Below are 20,924 nucleotides of genomic sequence, written 5' to 3' on the forward strand. Positions count from 1 at the left end.
TTGCAACTTCCAGCCTTCAAGAGTTGCTTAGGATACTGAGAGGTTCCCCATTCATGATCATTCAGGGTCACAATGCAGTATGCATCAGAAGTGTATCTTCCTGATTCTAGCCAGCTCTCTAAGGCACTATTCCACTCTTCCTTTCAACTCACAACTCTATGAGGTAGGAATTGAGACTATAATCTCCATTTTACAGATGATAGAACTGAGGCCAAGTGACTTTTCCATGATCAAACAACCTAATCTAAATCTGATGTGGGATTTGAACTCAGAACTTCTGACACCAAGTCCATCATGCCTTCCACTGCATGAGTAGTGTCACTACTTTCAAAAGAATTACTTAAGCAGATAATACCCTTATTCCATTAGTGTAACCATAGCTACAAACATTTTGGCAACTACCACCATGGAGATTCCTTTAAGCCTAGGACAATTTAGCATATATGTTTATATACACAAAATGGACACACACACACACACACACTCATATATCCTTAATGTTAACTCTTTATTTTTAGAAAATGGACTTGATTTTTTGAAAATGCAATCTGTTAAATAAAGATCCAAATCTGTTGAATAATCTTAAGATTAGGTTGAGTAATATTGGTTTTAGTACTAAAGACCAGGTAGGATCATGTTATAACTAGTTTTCTTGAAGTTCTAAAAATAAAAATTCAAACGATGGTAACATCATCGAAATCAGAGTGCCCTTCTCCCCTACCCCTAATACCAGGCAACTTTTTTAGGGTGAGATTTATTTGGATGTTGGCATAGAGGCAAAGAGGGAAGAGCATTAGATTCAGCAGTAGGAGAGATCTGGCCTCAGACACTGCCTTGACACTAGCTGAGTGTCCAAGTCTTTTTACCTTAGTTTTCACCAACAATAAAATGGAGGTAATGTAGCATCATCTAAAGAGATGATAGATGGAAAATATATCACATACCTTAAAGCAATACATACATGTTAGCTATGATTATTGGATGGATTAGATGGTGGTGTCATTGGAAGAGAGAAGGCCTGGGTTCAAGTCTTGCCTCTTACATATACTGGCTTTGTGACCCCAGATGAGGCTTAGAGGCTTAGTACCTCTAAGTACTTTGGGCAACTCTCTAAGCCTTTAAATTACAAAGAAGGTGCCTATCTGACTTGGTAGAGTGAATTTCTTTATTTAGAAAATTCCCTATACTAATAAACTCCCCCACCCAGGTTTGTTTTTTAAAAAAAAATCAAGTGGATAGAGCACTGGCTCTGGAGTCAGAAGGACATGAGTTCAAATCCAACCTCAGGCTAGGTCATACTGGGCAAGTCACTTAACCCTGATTGCCTCCCCCTGCCCCCAAATCTATTAAAAAATCAGTCATCTTTATAGCTTAACTATTTGTAAATCAGGAGAGTAAGTAGGAAATGCCTTCCCAGTGAATCAACAAATGGATGTGTGTGTGTGGGTATGTGAGTGTATGTATGTCTGTGTGCGAGAGAACACATTGTGAAATGATTTTTTTTTGTTTAGAGATGATTTAGAGAGGTATTTTTGTACACTTACATTTTCTGAAGTTTTTGGCAAACAGAGAAACGGGGTAAATCTTTCATCAGGTTGTAAGACAGATCCCTGAAAAACAGAGGTATCGAAAAGGAAAATATCTGTTACTTATTATTTGAAACAAAACAGATTTTACTTTTGTTTCTTCTTCAAGATGAAGTTTTTAAAAGGTAGACGCTGGATTTTCCACAAGAATGAGCCAATAATACATTTATGGCCATTATTGGATTAAATTGTACATTTAGCATGTTTACTGAAATGTAGCTATTGTATTTCTTTAATCAATTTAAATAATTTGCTTAATGAGTTTATTTATATTTTGTCATTGACAACCCCAAACTTTTTAGCTATTACCTTACTGAAATGAGTCTTGTTAAATTAAACAATATTGCATCTGACTCCAAGACTTGCTATATCTCTAACTGAGAGGACTAGCTATTGGGTTAAAAATCAATTAAAAAACCCCAACCCACAACATAGCACTAACTCTGAAATCAATCATTACTGGGAGTGGGTAGGGAAGACCTCTAGAAAGATTTTAGCTAAAACTCAACAAATTACAGAATAACAGAAACATCTGGACTTATTTATAACATAATATAACTAATCAAAAACAAGCCATGGTAATTTGCAGAAACCTTGGCGGGGGGGGGGGGGGAGAGAAAGAGAGAGAGAGAGAGAGAGAGAGAGAGAGAGAGAGAGAGAGAGAGAGAGAGAGAGAGAGAGAGAGAAAATAAATAATAGTGATATAAAATTGTCTTTTTAAAAATCTTAGCAATTAATTAGTTCACACATTTTCATTCCTGATTCTCCTTCTTAAAATTAGATGGCTTTTACATAATTGAAAATTTCATGTTTTTTAAAAAAGAAGTCATTAAAGTTTTTTTATACTTGTAATTCTATTGTTTTATTTCATATTCAGTTTGTTGAAATAAATGGGATTTAGAAAAGAATGGAGTGCATTTCATTACACGTAGATGAGCCAAGTGTAGCTGACTTGCAAACATGAACTAATAGTCCAGAGATTTTAACCCAAGCTGAACTATGAAACAGAAACTAGAAAAAATCACCCCGATTTTCTGAACCCCGAATGGAACCCAAATGTCAGTTTTTTCCCAAACTGTGAATTAACAAATTAAACAAACATACCAATAACCCTACAACCCAGTGAGCTAGTTAATAGAATAATAGATTTAGAACTAGAAGAGATCTTAGTTCTTATCTAGTCATAGTATTTATTAGGCACTTACTACATACCAAGCACTATGCTAAGCTCTGGGGAAAACAAAAAGGGACAGGAGCTTAAAGTCTATTTGGGAAGACAACATATAAACAATTAGGTACATGTAAAAAGTACGTACAGAGTAGATGGAGGTGAGCCTCCATCCCCAATGTCTAGTTGGGGAGACAACACATAAGTAATTAAGTAGATAAAAGATGTATAGCCAGTAGATGGAGGCTCACCTTCAAGGGGAAGACTCTAGCAGACAGGTGGATCAGACTTTCTATAGAAGGTGACATGTGAACTGAATCTTGAAGGAAGCCAGAGATTCTAAGAGGTGGCAGCATGGAGGGGGAGCATTTCAAACCCTGGGGCCCGGCTTACATACTACTTTACAGATAAGGAAATTGATGCCCAGGAAAATTAAGTGATTTGGCCATGGCATTTACAACAATAACAGAAGTAACAGAGCCAAAGTTTGAATTTAGGTCTTTTTATTTCTTTTTGTATTCCTATCTAGATCTGTAAAACTTCTTCCTCTTTGCCAATCACAAGCCCTCTTATTCACGCTCCTTTTGGATTAGGTCAGATCATTCATTGTGTAATACATCACATTATAAACTTTCTACTTCATTTAAAAAAATTAAGTAGATTGCAAATTGTCCAATGGATCATTAAGAAACAATTATGAACCTATACAAAAATTGTATTTTGTGACATAGGTGATACCCTCTAGATTTTCTCCTCACAGATTTTTTAACACGAGAGCTGACTTTACATAGCGATGTGATGATATTCTTGGTTTTTTTAATTCCCAAGTAGAGTTCTGCACCAATATTTCTCGCTTAGACATAATTCTTCATGCTTGGTTCAATTCAATAAACCTTACGTGCTTATTATAGGCTTAGTGCTGTGTGGGGAGCTGGGGGTGAAAAGACACAAACTAAATAGTCTCTTCCCTCAAGGACCTTATTCTAGAGGCAAGCTATGTGCCATAGCTGATTGAATGCTGGACTTGGAGTTAGGAAGAACTGAGTTTAAACCCTGCCTCAGGAACCTTGGCAAGTCATATCACCTCTATGCGCCTCAGTTTTCTTGTCTATAAAATGGTGATAATACTGATAACACTTGCCTCTCCAAGTTGTTTTGATTATGATAATTGTAATAATAATAATGATAGCTAGCATTTATATGGTGTTTTAAGGTTTGCAAAGTCCTTTACACGTGCTATCTCATTTGATCCCCGTACCCTTGTTATTAATTATCCCCATTTTACAGATGAACAAACAGAGGCGGAAAGCAGTTAAGTGACTTGCCCAGGGTCACACAGCTAGTAAGTGTCTGAGACTGAATTTGGACTCAGGTCTTCCTGACTCCTGGTCTAGCATTTTATCAACTGTGCCTCCTAGTTGCTATGTCTGTATATATGTATGTGCTACGTATGTACGTATGTATGTATGTGTATGTACATATATACACACATGTATATCTTTGCCTATATAAGCATATATGCCAGCTTATTATTGAAAGAATATAATGTACATATATATAGATATGTAAATATGAAGTACATATAAAGGAATTTCAAGATGTAGAGATTGCTAACAATTAGGGAGGTTGGCAAAGGCTAAAGCTTTACCCTGAAGGGGGTAAGGAGAGAGTGCATTCCAGACATAGTGATGGCATATATCTGCAAAGGCATGGAGGGGGGAAATGGAATATGGGGGAATATGGGGAAACCAGTAGCTAGGCCATTGGACTAGGTCTTCTAAATTACCCAATTTTATAACTTTCTCGCAACACTCCGGACCGACGTATATATTAATTGAAACCATTTATTTTCTAAAACCGGATTAATGCCTGAACTATTTTTTGAGCTTCTATTCATTCATTTGGATCCTTAGTTCACACACCTTAATGGGCTACATAAAGACAAAGACTTCTTTATGTGTCTTTTGACAGAGGAAGGATTATCTCGTGCCGAACATGGATTTTATGGCCATCTGCTCCTCATATGCTAGGGGGCCACATACAATACTTTACTCAAGGAAGGTGAGGTCAAAGAAGACAAAGACACCACAAATTCTCTACAGGAGCAACTTCCTGGGGTTTTGTTCTGCGAAAGGGAAAAATTTTTTCATCTTTTCTTGTAACCTATTTCCCAAGTGTAGTGGAAAGAACACTGGACTAGAGGTTGGATTATATATAGTGAACTGGAACACACACATGTATATATATGTATGAATATATGGATATATATCACGTGTATGAATATATATGAAAGTGAATGTATTATGAATATATGTATATACACATACATGCACATATGTGTGTATACACATGCATACATATATACATATATAAACATACATATATGCATTAAATATGTGTATATCTGCATCTGTATATCTCTCTGTAATAACACTTGCCTCCCAGAGGTGTTGTGAGCATAAAATGAGCTAATTATAACAGTAATAAATATAATAATACTGATAGTTAGCATAAATAGTGTTTTAAGACTTGCAAAGCACCTTATATACATTATCTCATTTGATCCTCATTTGTTGTTTAGTTGTGTCCAGCTCTCCATGGAGTGGTTTGCCATTTGTTTCTCCAGATCATTTTACAGATGAAGAAACTAAGGCAAACAGGGTTAAGTGACTTCTCCAGGGTCACACAGCTAGTAAGTGTTGAGTAAGCTAGTAAGATTTGAACTCAGGTCTTTCTGACTTCAGGCCCAGAGCTCTATTCACTGAGCCACCCAGCTGCCCTTGATTTTCATACCTCTGACAGATAAATAAATATACACATACATACACATGTATACCTGTGTATATGCATATGTATGTGTGTATGTGTACATACACACATACATATATACACACAGCCTCCTTGGAATTTTGTCAATAATGGTTATCCAGGAGTCACTAAATCAGAATTTTAAAGCTGGAGAAGACCTTGGAGATCATTGAAGCCTCTGGCCAATGAGGAAGCTGAGGCCCAGAGAAATTAAATGATTTCCTGAAATTTACAGTTAATTAGTGGTAATGGTTAGAACCGAGTTCTCTTGCACACAAAGTCCAGGATATTTCATCATGGCGGTTTGCTTCCATCTAACAATCTGTCAGAGGTCGATCAATATTTGTTAAGAGTTTGTCAACAAATTGATGTTTGAAATTACTTTTTTTCATGAAGAATAAAGGAAAAGATTGTCACTGATTCATCTGGAAGCAGAATCACAGGACTTCAGAGATGGGAAGGATGCCCAAGAACCTTCTCATCCACCATTTCTGAGCTAGAATCCCTTGATGTCACAATATCCTCAATGAAGAATTATCCAGATGTTGCTTGAAGATGTCAAATATTTTCTTGAAGACCAAAAATACTTGCTGAGCATCTATTTATACACACTAATCGATGCTTTAGGGAGGAGGAATATGGAAGGAAAAAGCATCACTGATAGGAGCATGCATTTAGAACTAGAAGGGCCTGTAGAGACTGTTGAGTCCTATCCTCTCATTTTATAAATGAGAAAACTGAGACATAGAGAGGTTAAATGACTTTCCCAGAGTCACACAGAGATTAAGTGTCTGAGGCACTAAAACCCATATCATCTTGACTCCAAGTCTAGTTACCCATAATACTGCTGACTTCATAGCATACAAATCAATAGTCTACAATTTATTGCATTAAAAAGTTACTTAACTTAATTCTAGGGAAGCATGTCCAGTGATCATTTTGAATGAAGATAATAAATGACACAAACCAGTGTCTGCCCAAATAACATGGAGAAAAAACTAAACTATATATGATCATATGGCATTTAATAATAGCTATGGTGGGTAATGGTGGGTATTTTTGGATGGTGGGCTATGGTGGGTATTTTTAGATGGTGGGCTATGGTAGGTATTTTTGGATAATGACGCCTGGGATTTTCTCCATGCTCTGGGAACTTCCAATGTTGAATCTCCCTCCATTGATGCAGATGGACATCTTTTCTGTCTTATAGAGTTGCCTGAGGACGATGAGAAGTTAAGTAACTCTTCAGGCATCACACAGCGAGTATATATCAAGGCTAAGATCTGAACCCAAGCCTTCTTTACTATAAAAGCTGTCTATACACTATGTCACACTGTTTCTCAAATTAGATAATTCTGGCAAAAACAAAATCCCACAATAATCTTTTCTTACTTTTTCCTTGAATTATTCAAATTATTATTTCAATGTTTTATTTTACTTTGTCTGGGTCAACATAGTTGAAGAGTTATGTGCTGTCTACTAGCTCCACTTCCATATTTAGAACAGGGAAATGTTTATAATATGTCCAAGAATCATTTGAATAGATTGGCACCCCAGCAATTTGTCACTGATGCCAAAATTATAATGACTAGAAAGGCTTTTAATGCTGAACATATTCAGAATGACCTAATGCTTTAAATATGGGGCTCCTGGCATATTCTCAAAGAAACAAAGAATAATTACCATCAATAATACCAAACCCAGTGTTGTGGAATAATTATAAGAGGAAATGTCAGCATATTGGTTAATTATTGGTTGTATTTAGCCCCATCTGAAATCAGATTAAAGGTATTAGATGTTGGACTATTGTGTTAATGAAGTCACGGTTGTGTTTCTTATTTGGTTTCCACATAAGAAATAACTAATCAAAATCCTCACCTCATCAGATTCTAGGTAGGCTAGGTCTATAGATCAACAGGCATTTCATTTTGCAAAGAAAATAATGTATTTAACAAAGTCTCTCTGGTAGAAAAATATTTTTTTTTGAATTCACATGGTTCTAATCTATCCTTATTTCCTTCTTTGGAAACAGTTCGGAGGGGTTTCTAAAGAGCTTTCCCCCTTCCCCCTTCCTCTAAGCACAACAGTGTGTATAGAACGTGACCTTACGAACCACATTAACTTGCTAAGTTCCATTTTGTCAATGGAAAAGCTCTTCTCTCCCCCAAAATGCTGCCATGGTCTCTCCATTACTAGATGATACATTTGGTATATGTGTGGGAAATCTGCGTTTGATATCTGGTAGTACATGTGCTGGCCAGGCCACATAGAGCATTTTCAGAGTGGTCTGAGGCTGCAGTGGTGGCCTGGTGGAAGTAAGGGTGAGAGTAACAGTGGTAACTTTTTTCTAGCTTGCTAGTCAACCAAGAATGGCTATTTTTTTTTTTTTTTTTTGCTATACAGGATCTGTTGGGTGGTGGCTGGTCAGGATGGTGACCTCTTTTGGTTGGTGACCCCAATTGGTTCCATCATGGTGTTAATGAGCCCACATTTGCAGGTCTGATAAGGCCACGTAAGTACACTTTATGGTCAACTAACCCTGCACCTATTCCTCTGGTTAGGCATTATGGAAATGTGTTGCATTGATCAGTAAGGGGGCTGGGTAAAATCGTGGGGACACATCAGTGCAAATTATTACCATCACGGGAAAAATGCAACTCAAAGCCTGTGGCGGTGGATTAGAGGCAACCAGTTTATACATCAAGGAGAGCACAGTATTTGCTTAGCACTAATTTTCCCTTGGCATAAACTGGGCCGGGTGATTGAGGGATGCTATATACTTTAACCTAGTATATAATGGTAACACTGCTATCCTTCATTTACATATTCACTCATTCATTTAACAAGCATTTGCTAATCACTTACTATTTGACAAGCACTGTGCTGACTTCTGGGGACACAAGACAAACACAGAACAGTTCTTGCCCTCAAGGAGTTTGCAATCCATGGGGGTCATGAACACAGATAAGTCAATGTAAAATAGATACAAGCTTAATACAAAGTAATTTTAGGTTGAAGGAACGACTAAGAGGGGGTTGGGACTGGGAGAGACTTTGTATAAGAGCAGGCACTTGAATTAAACCTTGGAGGAAGCTTGGGATTCTGTGAAGAAGAGGTGAAGAGGGAGGGCATTCTGGGCATGAGAGGTTCCCCCTAAAGGCATGGAGTTGGGAGCTAGAATAACGTGCATGGAGAAAAGCAAATAAACCTGTTTGACTGGTCCTTAGAACACCTGAAAGAAAAGTAGTAACGTGCAAATATACCTGGAAACATAGGCTGTTGCCAGATTATAAACTAGGGTGTAAAATACCAAACAAGAATTTGTATTAGTTACAGGTTTCTCTCCCAGCCCCCTACCCCCAATCTCTTTGTATTTATTTCACATTTATTTTTCTACTGTATCTGCCTTGGATAGCTGGTAGCTCAGTAGATAGAGCGCTGGGCCTGGACTCAGGAAATCCTGATGTCGAATCTGGCCTCACACACTTACTGGCTGTGTGACCTTGGGGGAATCACTTAACCTGTTTGCCTCAGTTTCCTCATCTGTAAAATGAGCTGGAGAAGGACAATGGTAAACCACTCCAGTGTCTCTGCCAAGAAAAACCCAAGTGGGATTACGAAGGGTTGACTGAAATGATTGATTAACAAGATAGCCCCAAGATAAAATATGAAGTCCTTTGATGGGCATCTTTACAACTTGATCATTTCTTATCTTTTTAGTCTTCTTACATGCTATTCCCCTCCATGCACTCTGCATTCTAGCCATACTGGTCTACTTAATGTCACACACACACACACACACACACTCCATGTCCCATTTCCATGACTTTTGTATTAACTGTTATCCATGCCTGCAATGTTTTTCCTTTCACCTCAGTCTTACAATCCTTGGTTCAAATGCCCTCTTCTGCAGGGGTCCTCTTCTGATTTCCCCAGGTGCTAATACCTTCCCCTCTAAGGTTATTTTCCATTTTCTTTGTATGTATCCACACACACATATATATATATATATATATATATATATATATATATATATATATATATATATATATATATTGCTTCCCAATTAGAATATAAGCTCTTTAAGGAAGAGATTTTCAGCTTTTTCTTTGTATTTCCAGTGCCTGGTGGTTGATTGATATTCTCCTCAATGAAAAATCTTTGATGGGCAAGAATGTTATCTTTGTATCACTTGTGCCTAGTGGTATGCATAATTTTTTTGGTGGGGGGGGCTACACTTGTGATTTCATTGATGTAAGGAAATCCCTGAAGAGGAAACTTTCTTCCAACATAGACCAGCAGCTTACAGCCTTGGAAAATTACCTGGGGACATTGATTGATTAAGTGACTTGTCACTTAAGTGTCACATGTTGTTCCTTTTTTTTTTTTGAAGAGGCCCAATGACATCATGGGTGATATCTTGACTTGTGCATGAATTGGATATAAGTGGAGTAGAACTGCACAAAGTTGTCAGCCTCACTCTCTTCCTGAGTCATCAAAATCCAGTGGCAAGATAGAAGTCAAGATGACTGGCAATGGCCCAGTACGCAGTGGGTGACCTTGGTGTCTTTGATGCCTGACCAACCTTTAAGTGCTCCACAGTACCTGCTTGAGTGGCCTTCATGGCTGTTGGAGCAAATTATTCTCATCTACCCAGTCCGCCAGAAGAAGTCTCACATGCTTGGGGTGGGCACTCGCCTAATTCACCAAAGGGATTGAAGCCTGTTGGTTACCCTCAACCTGGTTTAGACTATCTGCAGAGATGGTTTTCCCAAGGTGTGGCCACTGTGCATGCTTTTTGGAACCACTTTTTATTACCCCTGGGTTTGGGAAAAAGAGTCATGTGTGACTTCTCTAAGTCGTCCTTATATTCTAACTAGCTATTCTTGCTTATTTTAACATCCATATTTCACTTTCTTTGTTCCCAGCTTCACATAGCCAGAATACGTAAGAGGCAGGATTTGAACATAGGTCTTCCTCACTCTGAGGCCAACTTTCTATCCACCATCCTACACAGATGGACACCAAAGGTGGATGACCAGCCCTGAAAAGGGCTCAGTAGGTCCTCCCACCAGAGGTGCTAGTCCTCCCTGAACACCCCATACACACATACAGAGGCAGACATAGAAACGGCGGGATGAACCTCAGGAGAGAATTGAGTATAAGCCAGCTCCTCTGAGTCAGACACTGAAGAGGTGGACATTCAGTTATTGTCTTCTTTAAAATGGGAGGCATCCATAGCTGAAGGCACATCTTGACAGGTTTATCCCTGAGTGAGCTGAAGTAAAGCGTGTACTATCGAGAACAAAATAAAATCTGGAGTTTAACATAAGTGACATCAATTAGAAATGTTGCTATAGGGGTCCCAGTGTGGTTCCTGTAGGTGCTTCTTTGGCAGCCATAACCCAAAAGGAAGTGGAAAACCTCAGTTTTGTAAGACTTCCACCAATAATTATAAAATTACAAAGTCTACCAGATGAAATTGTTGAGTTTGCTGTCTTAAACAGTGTTATCAAGCTGGAATGGCTCCCCAAGTCTAAAAAAATCTGGCTGTTCTTTAGCAGGAAATCCAGTTTCTTCCCCAAGACAAAATACAATTTACTCTTCACTTGTGCAGGCGCAAATTAATAAACTGACTCCCTTCCTTAACCTTTCACTATCCATGGGTTCAGGAAAAAGAGAAGTGGGTGACTTCTTTGAATCATCCTTATATTCTAACTAGCTACTCTTGCTTATTTTAACATCCATATTTCACTTTGTTTGTTCCCAGCTTCACATAGCCAGAATATGTAAGAGGCAGGATTTGAACACAGGTCTTCCTGACTCTGAGGCCAACTTTCTATCCACCATCCTACATTGTATTTCTGCTGTGCACATAGACAGGCCGCTGGCAGCACAGTGAACAGAGTGCTGGACTTGGAGCCATCTGAAGTTCAAATCCCAGCCTCAGATACTTGCTAGCTGTGTGATCCTGGACAAGTCACTTAACCTGTTTACCTCAGGTTCCTCACCTGTAAAATGGGGAATAACACACACCTTGCAGGGTTGTTACGAGGATCAAATGAGAGAAAGTGCCTAGCCCAGTGCCTGGCATGAAGTAAATGCTGAAATTAGTGCTTATTGCCTTCCTGTTAATAATTTTTTATTCAATTAAATGGAAGCATAACACCAAAGATTTTATGACACCATTAAAATGAGGAGTCTTCTGTATTATGTTAATTTGTCAGTTAAAATATATTTTAGTTTCCTCATCTATGAAATGGGCTTAATAATACCACCTAGCAAGATTGTTATTAGGAGACAATCAGGTAATATATGTAAACAATAAAGTCCTATGTGTGTTAGCTATTATCGATTATTATTATTTTTGATGAAACAAAACATATATGAACAAGCCTTAGGATCAAATGAGATATTTGTAAAGCACTTAGCACAGTGCCTGGCATACAGTAAGTGCTATATAAATGCTTATTTCCTTCCCTTCCCTTCTTTTCTTATTTTATATTTTTTTCCCATGTCCAGGGTGGGAGGTGAGGAAGTATAGGAATAGAGGGGAAGGAAGAATTGGTCTTTATCCCCTCTTCCATGAATGAATTCATTGCCAGCACGAGCACATAGTACATATGGAGCACACAGTAGGTGCTTCATAAGTGGTTTTTGAATTCATTTGACTTAAACACATCTTGAGAAAGGAGGAGAAAGGCTCAAATAGCTCGTATAAGCAGTTTAAACTTTAGCCGTGACATTCAAAGATATGTCATACCTACATTAGAGGAAGAGTATTTGGTAGAGTTTATCAGTGTGTGTTTGGGTCCACCAACTGTACTCTTTTATTTTTTAAACATTTAATTTTATTTTTTCAGTGAGCAAAAATCTATGTTTCTCTTCCTCCTATCTACTCTATTCCATGGAAAGAAAAAAAGAAATAAAATCTTAGTAAAAATGTGCAGAGTTAAGCAAAAAAAAAAAAAGACAGTGTTAGAAGGGCTGGGGGAAAGCAGGCTCATTAATATACTGTTGGTGAAGATGTGAATTTGTCGAGTCATTCTGGAAAGCAATCTGAAAGTGTACCTCAAAAGTTATTAAACTGTGTGTACCTTTTGGCAAGATAATGGGCTTATACCCCAAATAAATCAAAGAAAGAGGGAGAGGATCCACACATATACAAATATTTATGGCAACTCAATATTTTTGTAGAAACAAAGAACTGGAAACTTAGGATAGCCCATCAATTTGGGAATGGCTGAACAAATTATAGTATATGAATTAATGGAATGCTATTGTGTCATAAAAAATAGTAAAAGCAATGGCTTCAGAGAAACCTGGGAAGACTTGTACAAAACGATGCAGAATTCATTTCTTTTTTTTTGACATCTATCTTGCAATGATGATTCATTTCAGATTTTTGTTCTGCTCTGCTAAATCTTAAGGGTTAAGGTTAATTTTTTGTTTATTTTGCTTTATATCCTTTGTCTCTGAAAGGAAACTCTTGCCAACTGAGACAGTAATGGTCATTTTGTGTGACCCAGAAACAAAAGGTATGCACACCAACATATGCAAATACCCCTTTGTGGGATTGGGAGCAGGGATGCCCTTTCAGTGCTCACTGGCCCAAAAAGGAATAGTAGAGAAAAGAAGGCTTTGAGACTTGTGAGAATAGAATTTTCTATGTGAAAGAACTAGTGAAAAAAAGGCCCCCATGCAACATTTAAGTGGAAGCTTTCTATTTACATGATATTATCAACCTTACTGAAACGTACAGCACTCGAAGATTAGGTAACTGATCACAGACGGTGTGGGGAAGAGAGGTGATCTGTGCTCCTGTCAGAGTCCTATTGAAACACAAAATAGACACATTCTTTTATTCAGAGATTACATAATGGAATACTTGAATCATGGAGGTTGCAGCTAGCCAGAATCAAAGAAGTGCATTGATTCTGGACAATATGAAGCAACTGAACTCATGGACTTACAGGCTTTCCAGACTTGTCGTTCCCGTCAGATCAGGAAATTCAGTAATTTGCGATGCACCATTCAAAGTCCTAAAGGGAAGGACACACTTTATGGTTATTAAGAGAAAGAGGCTGGAGAGGCATAATTTTTCATCAGAAAAAATGGTCTTTGGCAGAAGTAAGAACCCACAGTGTTCTCAGTTCAGGTAAATGTTGAAAAGCAGATTTCCCAACAAGTTGGATTGGATTATCATAGAAGTGTCTGCCAAAAAATAAAAATATGTTGTGTTAGCATGAAACTTCTACAGCAAACAAATGATAGCTTGAAATACCAAGAAACACATTATATCCATTAATATAATTTTGATTGTAATGTGTCACATAAAGAGAGGCATTGTGGTGGAGTGGATAAAAAGCCAGACATGAAATTGAAAAGACCTAGGTTCAAATCCTGCCTCTGACACATGTTACGAAACAAGTCCATAAGGTGCCAGTGAGCTGCTAATTGGCATCGTGGAGGGAATTTCCTCTCTGATGAAATCACTAGTCTGGCTAAAAAAAAAGTAGCATAAAACAATTCTATTTACAAAACGAGAGGTGAATTTCAATAGTTTACATTTAGAGATTTATGTAAAGAATATTGTGCTATGTTTAATTACAAATTTCTCAAGGCATGGCATAGTGATTGGGGAATTGTACTTTGAGCTGGGAAGACCTGGGTTCAAATCCTGCCTTAGATACTAGCCTTGTGACTGTGGGCAAGTCACTTAACTTCTATGTGGCTCAGTTTCTTCATGTGAAAATAGGATTAGAAAAGCTCCTTCTGGATAGAATCTATGATGCCATGATATTGAGATTTGATAAAGGATTACTAAGAATTGAGAGAGAATGTAAAATGATGGAAAGGACCATCAAAGGACCTAGGTTTGAATACTGGTTTGGCGACTTAGGCTAACTCTATGATCTTGGACAAATCCCTTCTCCCCGGGATTCAATTTCCTGGTCTGTAAAATGAGGCAGCTGGGCCAGATGACTTCTAAGATTGCTTCCAATTCTAAACCTATGATACAATGAAATAAAAGGATTCATTACTACTCTTTACATTTAAAAAAAGTATCATCATCTGTCGTCAACATGGGGCAAATGTCCACTAGGCGGTAGGCAATTCTAGGTCTTGGAGTGTTTGTTAAATGTTGAAACATGAAGATCTTAACACACACACACACACACACACACACACACAATGTACTAATAGGTCAAATTACAATAAAGTCCTAGCTATTAAGTAAAATAATTAGTTGTGTTGGAATTTTCCATGATTGAAAATTTTTTCAAATACATGAGATACTGGCTGGAATTTATTATTCTGTTATATAGAGGTTGTGATGGTATTTGTTAGAATGAGATGTAATCTGTCTAGCTAATAATCTAGCCCAGGTGGAGCTGGCTTGGCTCACCAGCTTGGTAAACCGGTAAACCATAGGAGTGGTAAATCCTCATTAGGAGATATTAGCATGTCAAGAGAGTGATTAAAAATCAACAATGTGGCCCTGGAAGAAAAACAAGTGAGGAATGCCAATTTATCTGCCATTGAATGTGCTAACATCCCTTAATGAGGACTAATAGTTCTTAACATTTTGTGTTGTTGTTCCATAAAGAAATCATTACCTTGGTAGTAGACAGTCAACAAAGACAGACACTATGAAAGTATAGTTTCCTGAATTATGAAACAAGACAAATAAGACAATATTAACTGGCATGATGGACTCGGTAGACAGAGTTCTTGTTTAACCGGCTAAAACCTCGTGTGATTATGGATGTTGGCAAGGTTTATAACAAAAGTCATCTAAACCTCTAATTAGTAGGTAAACACAGTTGTTATTCAGTTGTGTCTAACTCTTCGTGACCCCATTTGGGGTTTTCTTGGCAAAGATACTGGAGTGGTTTGCCATTTCCTTCTCCAGCTCAATTTACAGATGAGGAAACTGAGGCAAAGAGGATTGAAGTGACTTGCCTGGGGTCACACAGCTAGGAAGTGTTTCAGGTCAGATTTGAACTTGGGAAAAATGAGTCTTCCTGCCTCCAGGTCTGGCACTGTATCCACTGCACCACCTGGCTGCCCAAATGTAAGTCACTAACTTTCCACAACTGACTTTGTTTTCCTAATACCTGGAGCTTCCCTCTCCTCAATACCATAACACAGCCCACACCCTAAGTTGTAGTACCTATCCTATGTCACTGGCTGAAGTTCTAGTGGGGAACATTCTTCCATTACTCGTATCTGTTTACCATCTTCATCGTACTTGTACTAGAATTATAATGTATCCTTTATGGCACCATTTTTGACAGAGCATGTTATTCTTTTTATAAGTACAGATATCCTATTAATTTAATCCTTTTATTAAATAATTTAATTTAAAACTATTTAGTCAAATTAATTAAATCCTTTCAGGAGATGGGTGCCAGCATATATATAAATATAGCCAGGCAGGCCTGGGCAGAAAACCAATGGTTGCAGCATTTTAAAAGATGTGGGTGATTTGAATATCACGGGTACTATTCTGGTCAACAACAGGTCAATGGTCTCTTGCTTCAGAGTAGGCTTCCAATACCTTTTTACTTTACCAGAATGACAGACTCACAGAATGTGCAAATGGAAGGGACTTCAAAGACCATCTTGCCCAACCCACCAGTGAAAGAGATTCCCACTACATTATACTTTAGTGTCTGTCCAGCTTTTGCTCAAAGACCTCCAAGAAGGGAATAAGCCACTGCCTCTCTAGGCAGCCCATTTCACTTTTGCAAAGTTCAATCTTGATACCAGTCTTGAATTGGTCTTTTCATACTTTCCACTGGGCCATTCATGGTTCTGCTCTCTGGGGCCAAACGGAACAAGCTGAATCCTTCACATCCTTGAAAACTTGTGATCTTGTCCCCACTGAGTCTTTTCTCCTGCTTCCTTTAATTGATTCTCGTTTGCCACATGCTCAGACTCCTTCTCCTTCTGGTTAAATTCTCTAGACACTCTCTTGCTTATTAGATTGTAATCTCCTTGGGGACAGGGCCTGTCTTTTGTCTCTCTTTGTATCCCCAGAACTTAGCACAGTGTCTGGCTTATAGTTGGTGTTTAATAAGTGCTTACTTTATGACTGACTTATCAATGTCTCTTTCATGTGGTCATCCAAACTTGACATTAAATCATTTCAATTCCACTTCTATACATACATACATACCTCCTTCCATTTAGGGATACCACCAGGAATAAATAGCATGGACAAACCTAGAATGCGCATTAACTCTAAAAAACCCCTCTGTATAGGTATGGTCACTTACATTGTTATAAGGGAAGGGTTGCCTACAAATGCTTTCTCCGGTATTGATTTGATATTGTTGCTATGAAATCCCCTAGAAAGAAAAAAAAGTTATCCTATGTACAGTATGAGTGTCATGACAAATGACATAATAGTTTTTTCTTTTAATATGTGGAAGTCACAAGCATTTATAGTGATCATGATTCATAAGTAGATGATTCTATTTTAAGACACAGTTTGCTTGCTCAATTAATTTCAATTTAACTCAATTCAACATTCATTAAAGGGGTCCCCAGGGAAGATGCCAATTTTAGATAGCCATTTTCTTTGCCTTCATGGAGCTTATAGTTAGAAGGGTTTTTTCCTTTCTTATGTAGTTGGGAAGCTGTTTCCAATGGCAAATCCAAAAAATAAGTTCCAGAAATACACCCAGGTAAATTATACCATGAGAGGATTTTCCAGAGAAAACTTCATTCTAGCCAAACATGCCTGCTAACTATATATTGTTAACTCTATTTGACAATCCATATCGTCTCTGCGCCTTGAATATCCAGTGGAACAGACTTCCACATAATAATTAACAACAATAATAATATTTCCCTAGTGCTTATTATTTGCCAGGCCCTATGCTAAGTGCTTTATAAATGTATCATTTGATGCTCACAACAGCCCTGGGAAGTAGGTGCTATTATTATCTGGCTTTTACAGATGAAGCAACTGATTAAGTGACTCGTCCGGGGTCATACAGATAGTGTCTGAGGGAGGATTTGAACTCAGGTCTTCCTGACTTTAGATTAGAATCCTTAGTTTCCTTTAGAGAACAGCTCAAGTGGCACCTAATATATCAAGCCTTTCCTGATGACGCCTCCCTAACCCCTAATCATCAACACATACTCTCCTGAAATTAGCTTGTCCTTATACATGTTTTACGTGTTAACGTATCCTTATACATTAGCTTGTCTGTATACATGTTGTGACACCTATGTGACCTCTTCATCTTTTTTTTTGACTCTCAGGGCCTTGCGTAATATCTCTTAAACCCTAAGCATGTAACATTTGTTGATTTGAATTGATGAATTAAATAAGGCTGATGGGGGAATTAGAGGAATGGATACCCCGTTTCTATTTAATATTCATCCCACATTTCTTAGGAAGTGTAAATGACCTGAATTAATTTTCCTTTCCTCCCTTTACTTTTTCCTTTCCCTTTCACTCATATACTACCCCAGTATTTAAAATTGTGTTGGTCTGAAACACTCTTAATATAGTAGTAAAGAGTATGTCACGAGAAAGGTGGAAAAAGAAGTGAATAAAGGTGGGAGAGAAAGTAGTATAGGTTCTCTGTAGTAATACTGTGCTGGACTTAGCTCAGAGAAGATCTGAGTTTGAATTCTGCCTCAGATATTTATTAGCTGTGTGACCCTGGGTTCACTAAACTTCCCTCAGCTTCAGTTTACTGATCTGTAAAATGAGGACAGTAACATTTGTCTTGTAGGGTTGCTGTCACGATCAAATGAGAGAATATATGTAAATCACTTTGCAAACTTTAAAGCATTATGGAAATGTTTGCTCTTATTATCAGATATAAGGTTTAATTCATGGATGATGGCCCCGTAAAGCCATCAATTCAAGTGGCTATTTGGTGTTCACTGAGGCATGAGAATGTGAGAACCCCTGCCCTCAAAGAGCTCACATCTAAGATGGGGGAAACAATATTATAGCCACTCCTAAAAAATTCAGCAATTTCACAAATATAAAAGATGGAGGTACTTCAAAATTTATATATGTATATGTACATATATAAATTTTCTTTTATCAATGGCCAATAGAAAATAACTTCTGCTGATTGTTATGTGTATTTCCCTGAAATATAAACATATATACATAAATATAAAAATATATAATGTAAATACATGGTAAATTTTTTTGATAGAAGCACTGAAAACTGGTGGAGTGGGGGTGCGACAGGAAAGGACTCAAATAAAGAGGTAGTATTTGAGCCAAACCTTCAAAGGGAGTAAAATTCCTGGAAGTGGAGGTGAGGAGAGAGAGCATTTTGTGCTGGGGTGGGGGTGCAGCCTGCCCAAGGGGAGATGATAGGAGATGGAAGCAGAACATACATATGAGGAGCAGCACATACATTGGTTTGGCTGGAATGGAGAATGCATTGGGTAGAGGAGATAGGTTGGAGCAAGATCATAAGGGACTTTACATGCTAAATAGAAGAGATTGTTTTTAATCCCTCTGAAGCTTCCTGAACATGAGAGACACATGGTTAGGGCCAAAGCTGAAGAATATCACTTTGGCCATAGCCTGGAGATTGGATTGGTGAGGGAAAGTAAGAAAGCAGAAAGACCAATGAGAAGGCTACTGTAATAGTGCATGTGATGAAAGCCTGGTTGTGGCGTGAGTGGAGAGATCTGGCAGAGACCGAAAAGACAAGACTTGGCCCTTGACCAAGTATAGGCAATGACAGCAAGGTCACCCAATGCATCCCGAGCCATCGCCACTCTTCTTGACCTTGATTTGCCACTGGTCTACGTGGACTCTGGAGGAGAGAGTGAGGCTGATGACTTTGTGCAGCTCTGCCTCATTTAAATTCAATTCATGAACATCACCTTGTGACATCATCGGTCCTCTTCAAAACAAAGGATGAATAACAACAATGAAGAATCAAAGAGAGACTAACCACTAACCACCAGCCACCACGAAGGCAGACTAAGAATGCAACTTTAAACTCCTGCATTTTATGTGAAGACACAATCCACCACTGGAGGAAGAAAGTAAACACCTTTGACTTACAAATAACACAATAACCAAGAAAAGTCTTTGAGAATACAACTCTTTTTTTTTTTTAATCCCATGCATCAGGTGAGGATCATTTCTTCCTGATCTCATTGGAAGCTGGAAAAAGAAGAAACTGATTGAAGTTGCAGTATAGATGTAGGGTATCTCTCAGGAGGGATTTCCTGACAGTGAGGAATAAACTTCAGAAGGAAAGAAGATTCTACCACCCCCAGAGATATGTAATAACATCACTTCTCATTCGTCTGGGACAAATTAGGCCCAAAGGCAGTGGGATGCAGTAAATAGCATCTTCGGGTCCTTTGAAAATGTCTGGCTAAATCATTTGTGTGGAAAATCTTCAGTTTCCCAGCCCACATATGATAGTGACTTCCCAGATTAAAGTTAAGCATTTAAGACAGCCACATATGGGACCCTCTAGGGTTTTTCTTGCTATTGTTTACTCTCTGCCCCCTCCCTTCCATATATAATGTGTGTGTGTGTGTGTGTGTGTGTGTGTGTGTGTAGATACATACACATACATACCTAATTTCTCTCAGGGTCAGAAAAATAAAGCTCTATGTATATCTATCTTACTGTATAAGAACATTCTTAATATTGAATATTCTTATTTTTAAGTATAGAGAAAAATAAGTTTGATTATAGAATAGAACCTAAAAGAAAAGCTACCAGTTGGTTTTATTTTCAGTAAAATATGGTATTTTTTCTATTGAAAGACAGCATTTAGATGCAACTTAGTTCAGCATAAATTTAGCCATGGGATTGATCTGTGAGTTTCTGAGTTGCCTTCAATATTTACTGTCATTGTAATCACCACCATTCCAAGAGAAATCTGTCGAGTGAATGGAGTGAGATAGTAGAACTTGAGAAAACAAAAATTATATTCTAGGGAAAGACACATAACAATCAGTAGATGCTATTTTCTGTTGGCCACCTATAGAAGGAAAACATATACATAATTTGACATGTCTCTGTTTTTTCCATATTTATGAAGTTACTGAATTTTCTAGAATAGTTATAATATCATTAAATGAAAGTCATTAACATTTTATAATAAATTCCCCTGATAAAGTTTGTGCCAAATACTTACAATTCTTTGAGACTTGAGAGTGTCCTGATTGCAGTGGGGAACTCATCTAGATTGTTGTAATTTAAATCTCTGTGAAAATAAACAGATCACATTTTTGACTTTCTACTTGGAAAATAATGCAGACTGTGCCTATTTTAAGTAGGATATTCTTAAGAGCTGTATTGTATATTTTCATTAATGACAGAGATTTTACATCAGTTTTAT

At 37.8% G+C, this 20,924-nt stretch overlaps 1 protein-coding gene across 1 annotated transcript in view; it reads right to left on the reverse strand.

The window, feature by feature from the left end:
* LGR5 (leucine rich repeat containing G protein-coupled receptor 5) overlaps window positions 1-20,924 on the reverse strand; it is a 196,204-nt gene that overhangs the window by 16,120 nt on the left and 159,160 nt on the right. The window contains exons 7-12 of the mRNA XM_036761684.1: window positions 20,721-20,789; window positions 16,848-16,919; window positions 13,705-13,776; window positions 13,536-13,604; window positions 13,323-13,394; window positions 1,545-1,610 (exon numbers count right to left, since the gene is read on the reverse strand). Of these exons, the coding sequence (XP_036617579.1) occupies window positions 1,545-1,610; window positions 13,323-13,394; window positions 13,536-13,604; window positions 13,705-13,776; window positions 16,848-16,919; window positions 20,721-20,789 (420 nt within the window). The remainder of the gene's footprint in view (window positions 1-1,544; window positions 1,611-13,322; window positions 13,395-13,535; window positions 13,605-13,704; window positions 13,777-16,847; window positions 16,920-20,720; window positions 20,790-20,924) is intronic.

Source organism: Trichosurus vulpecula, chromosome 5 (assembly GCF_011100635.1).
Source record: "Trichosurus vulpecula isolate mTriVul1 chromosome 5, mTriVul1.pri, whole genome shotgun sequence".
Taxonomy (NCBI): Eukaryota; Metazoa; Chordata; class Mammalia; order Diprotodontia; family Phalangeridae; genus Trichosurus; species Trichosurus vulpecula.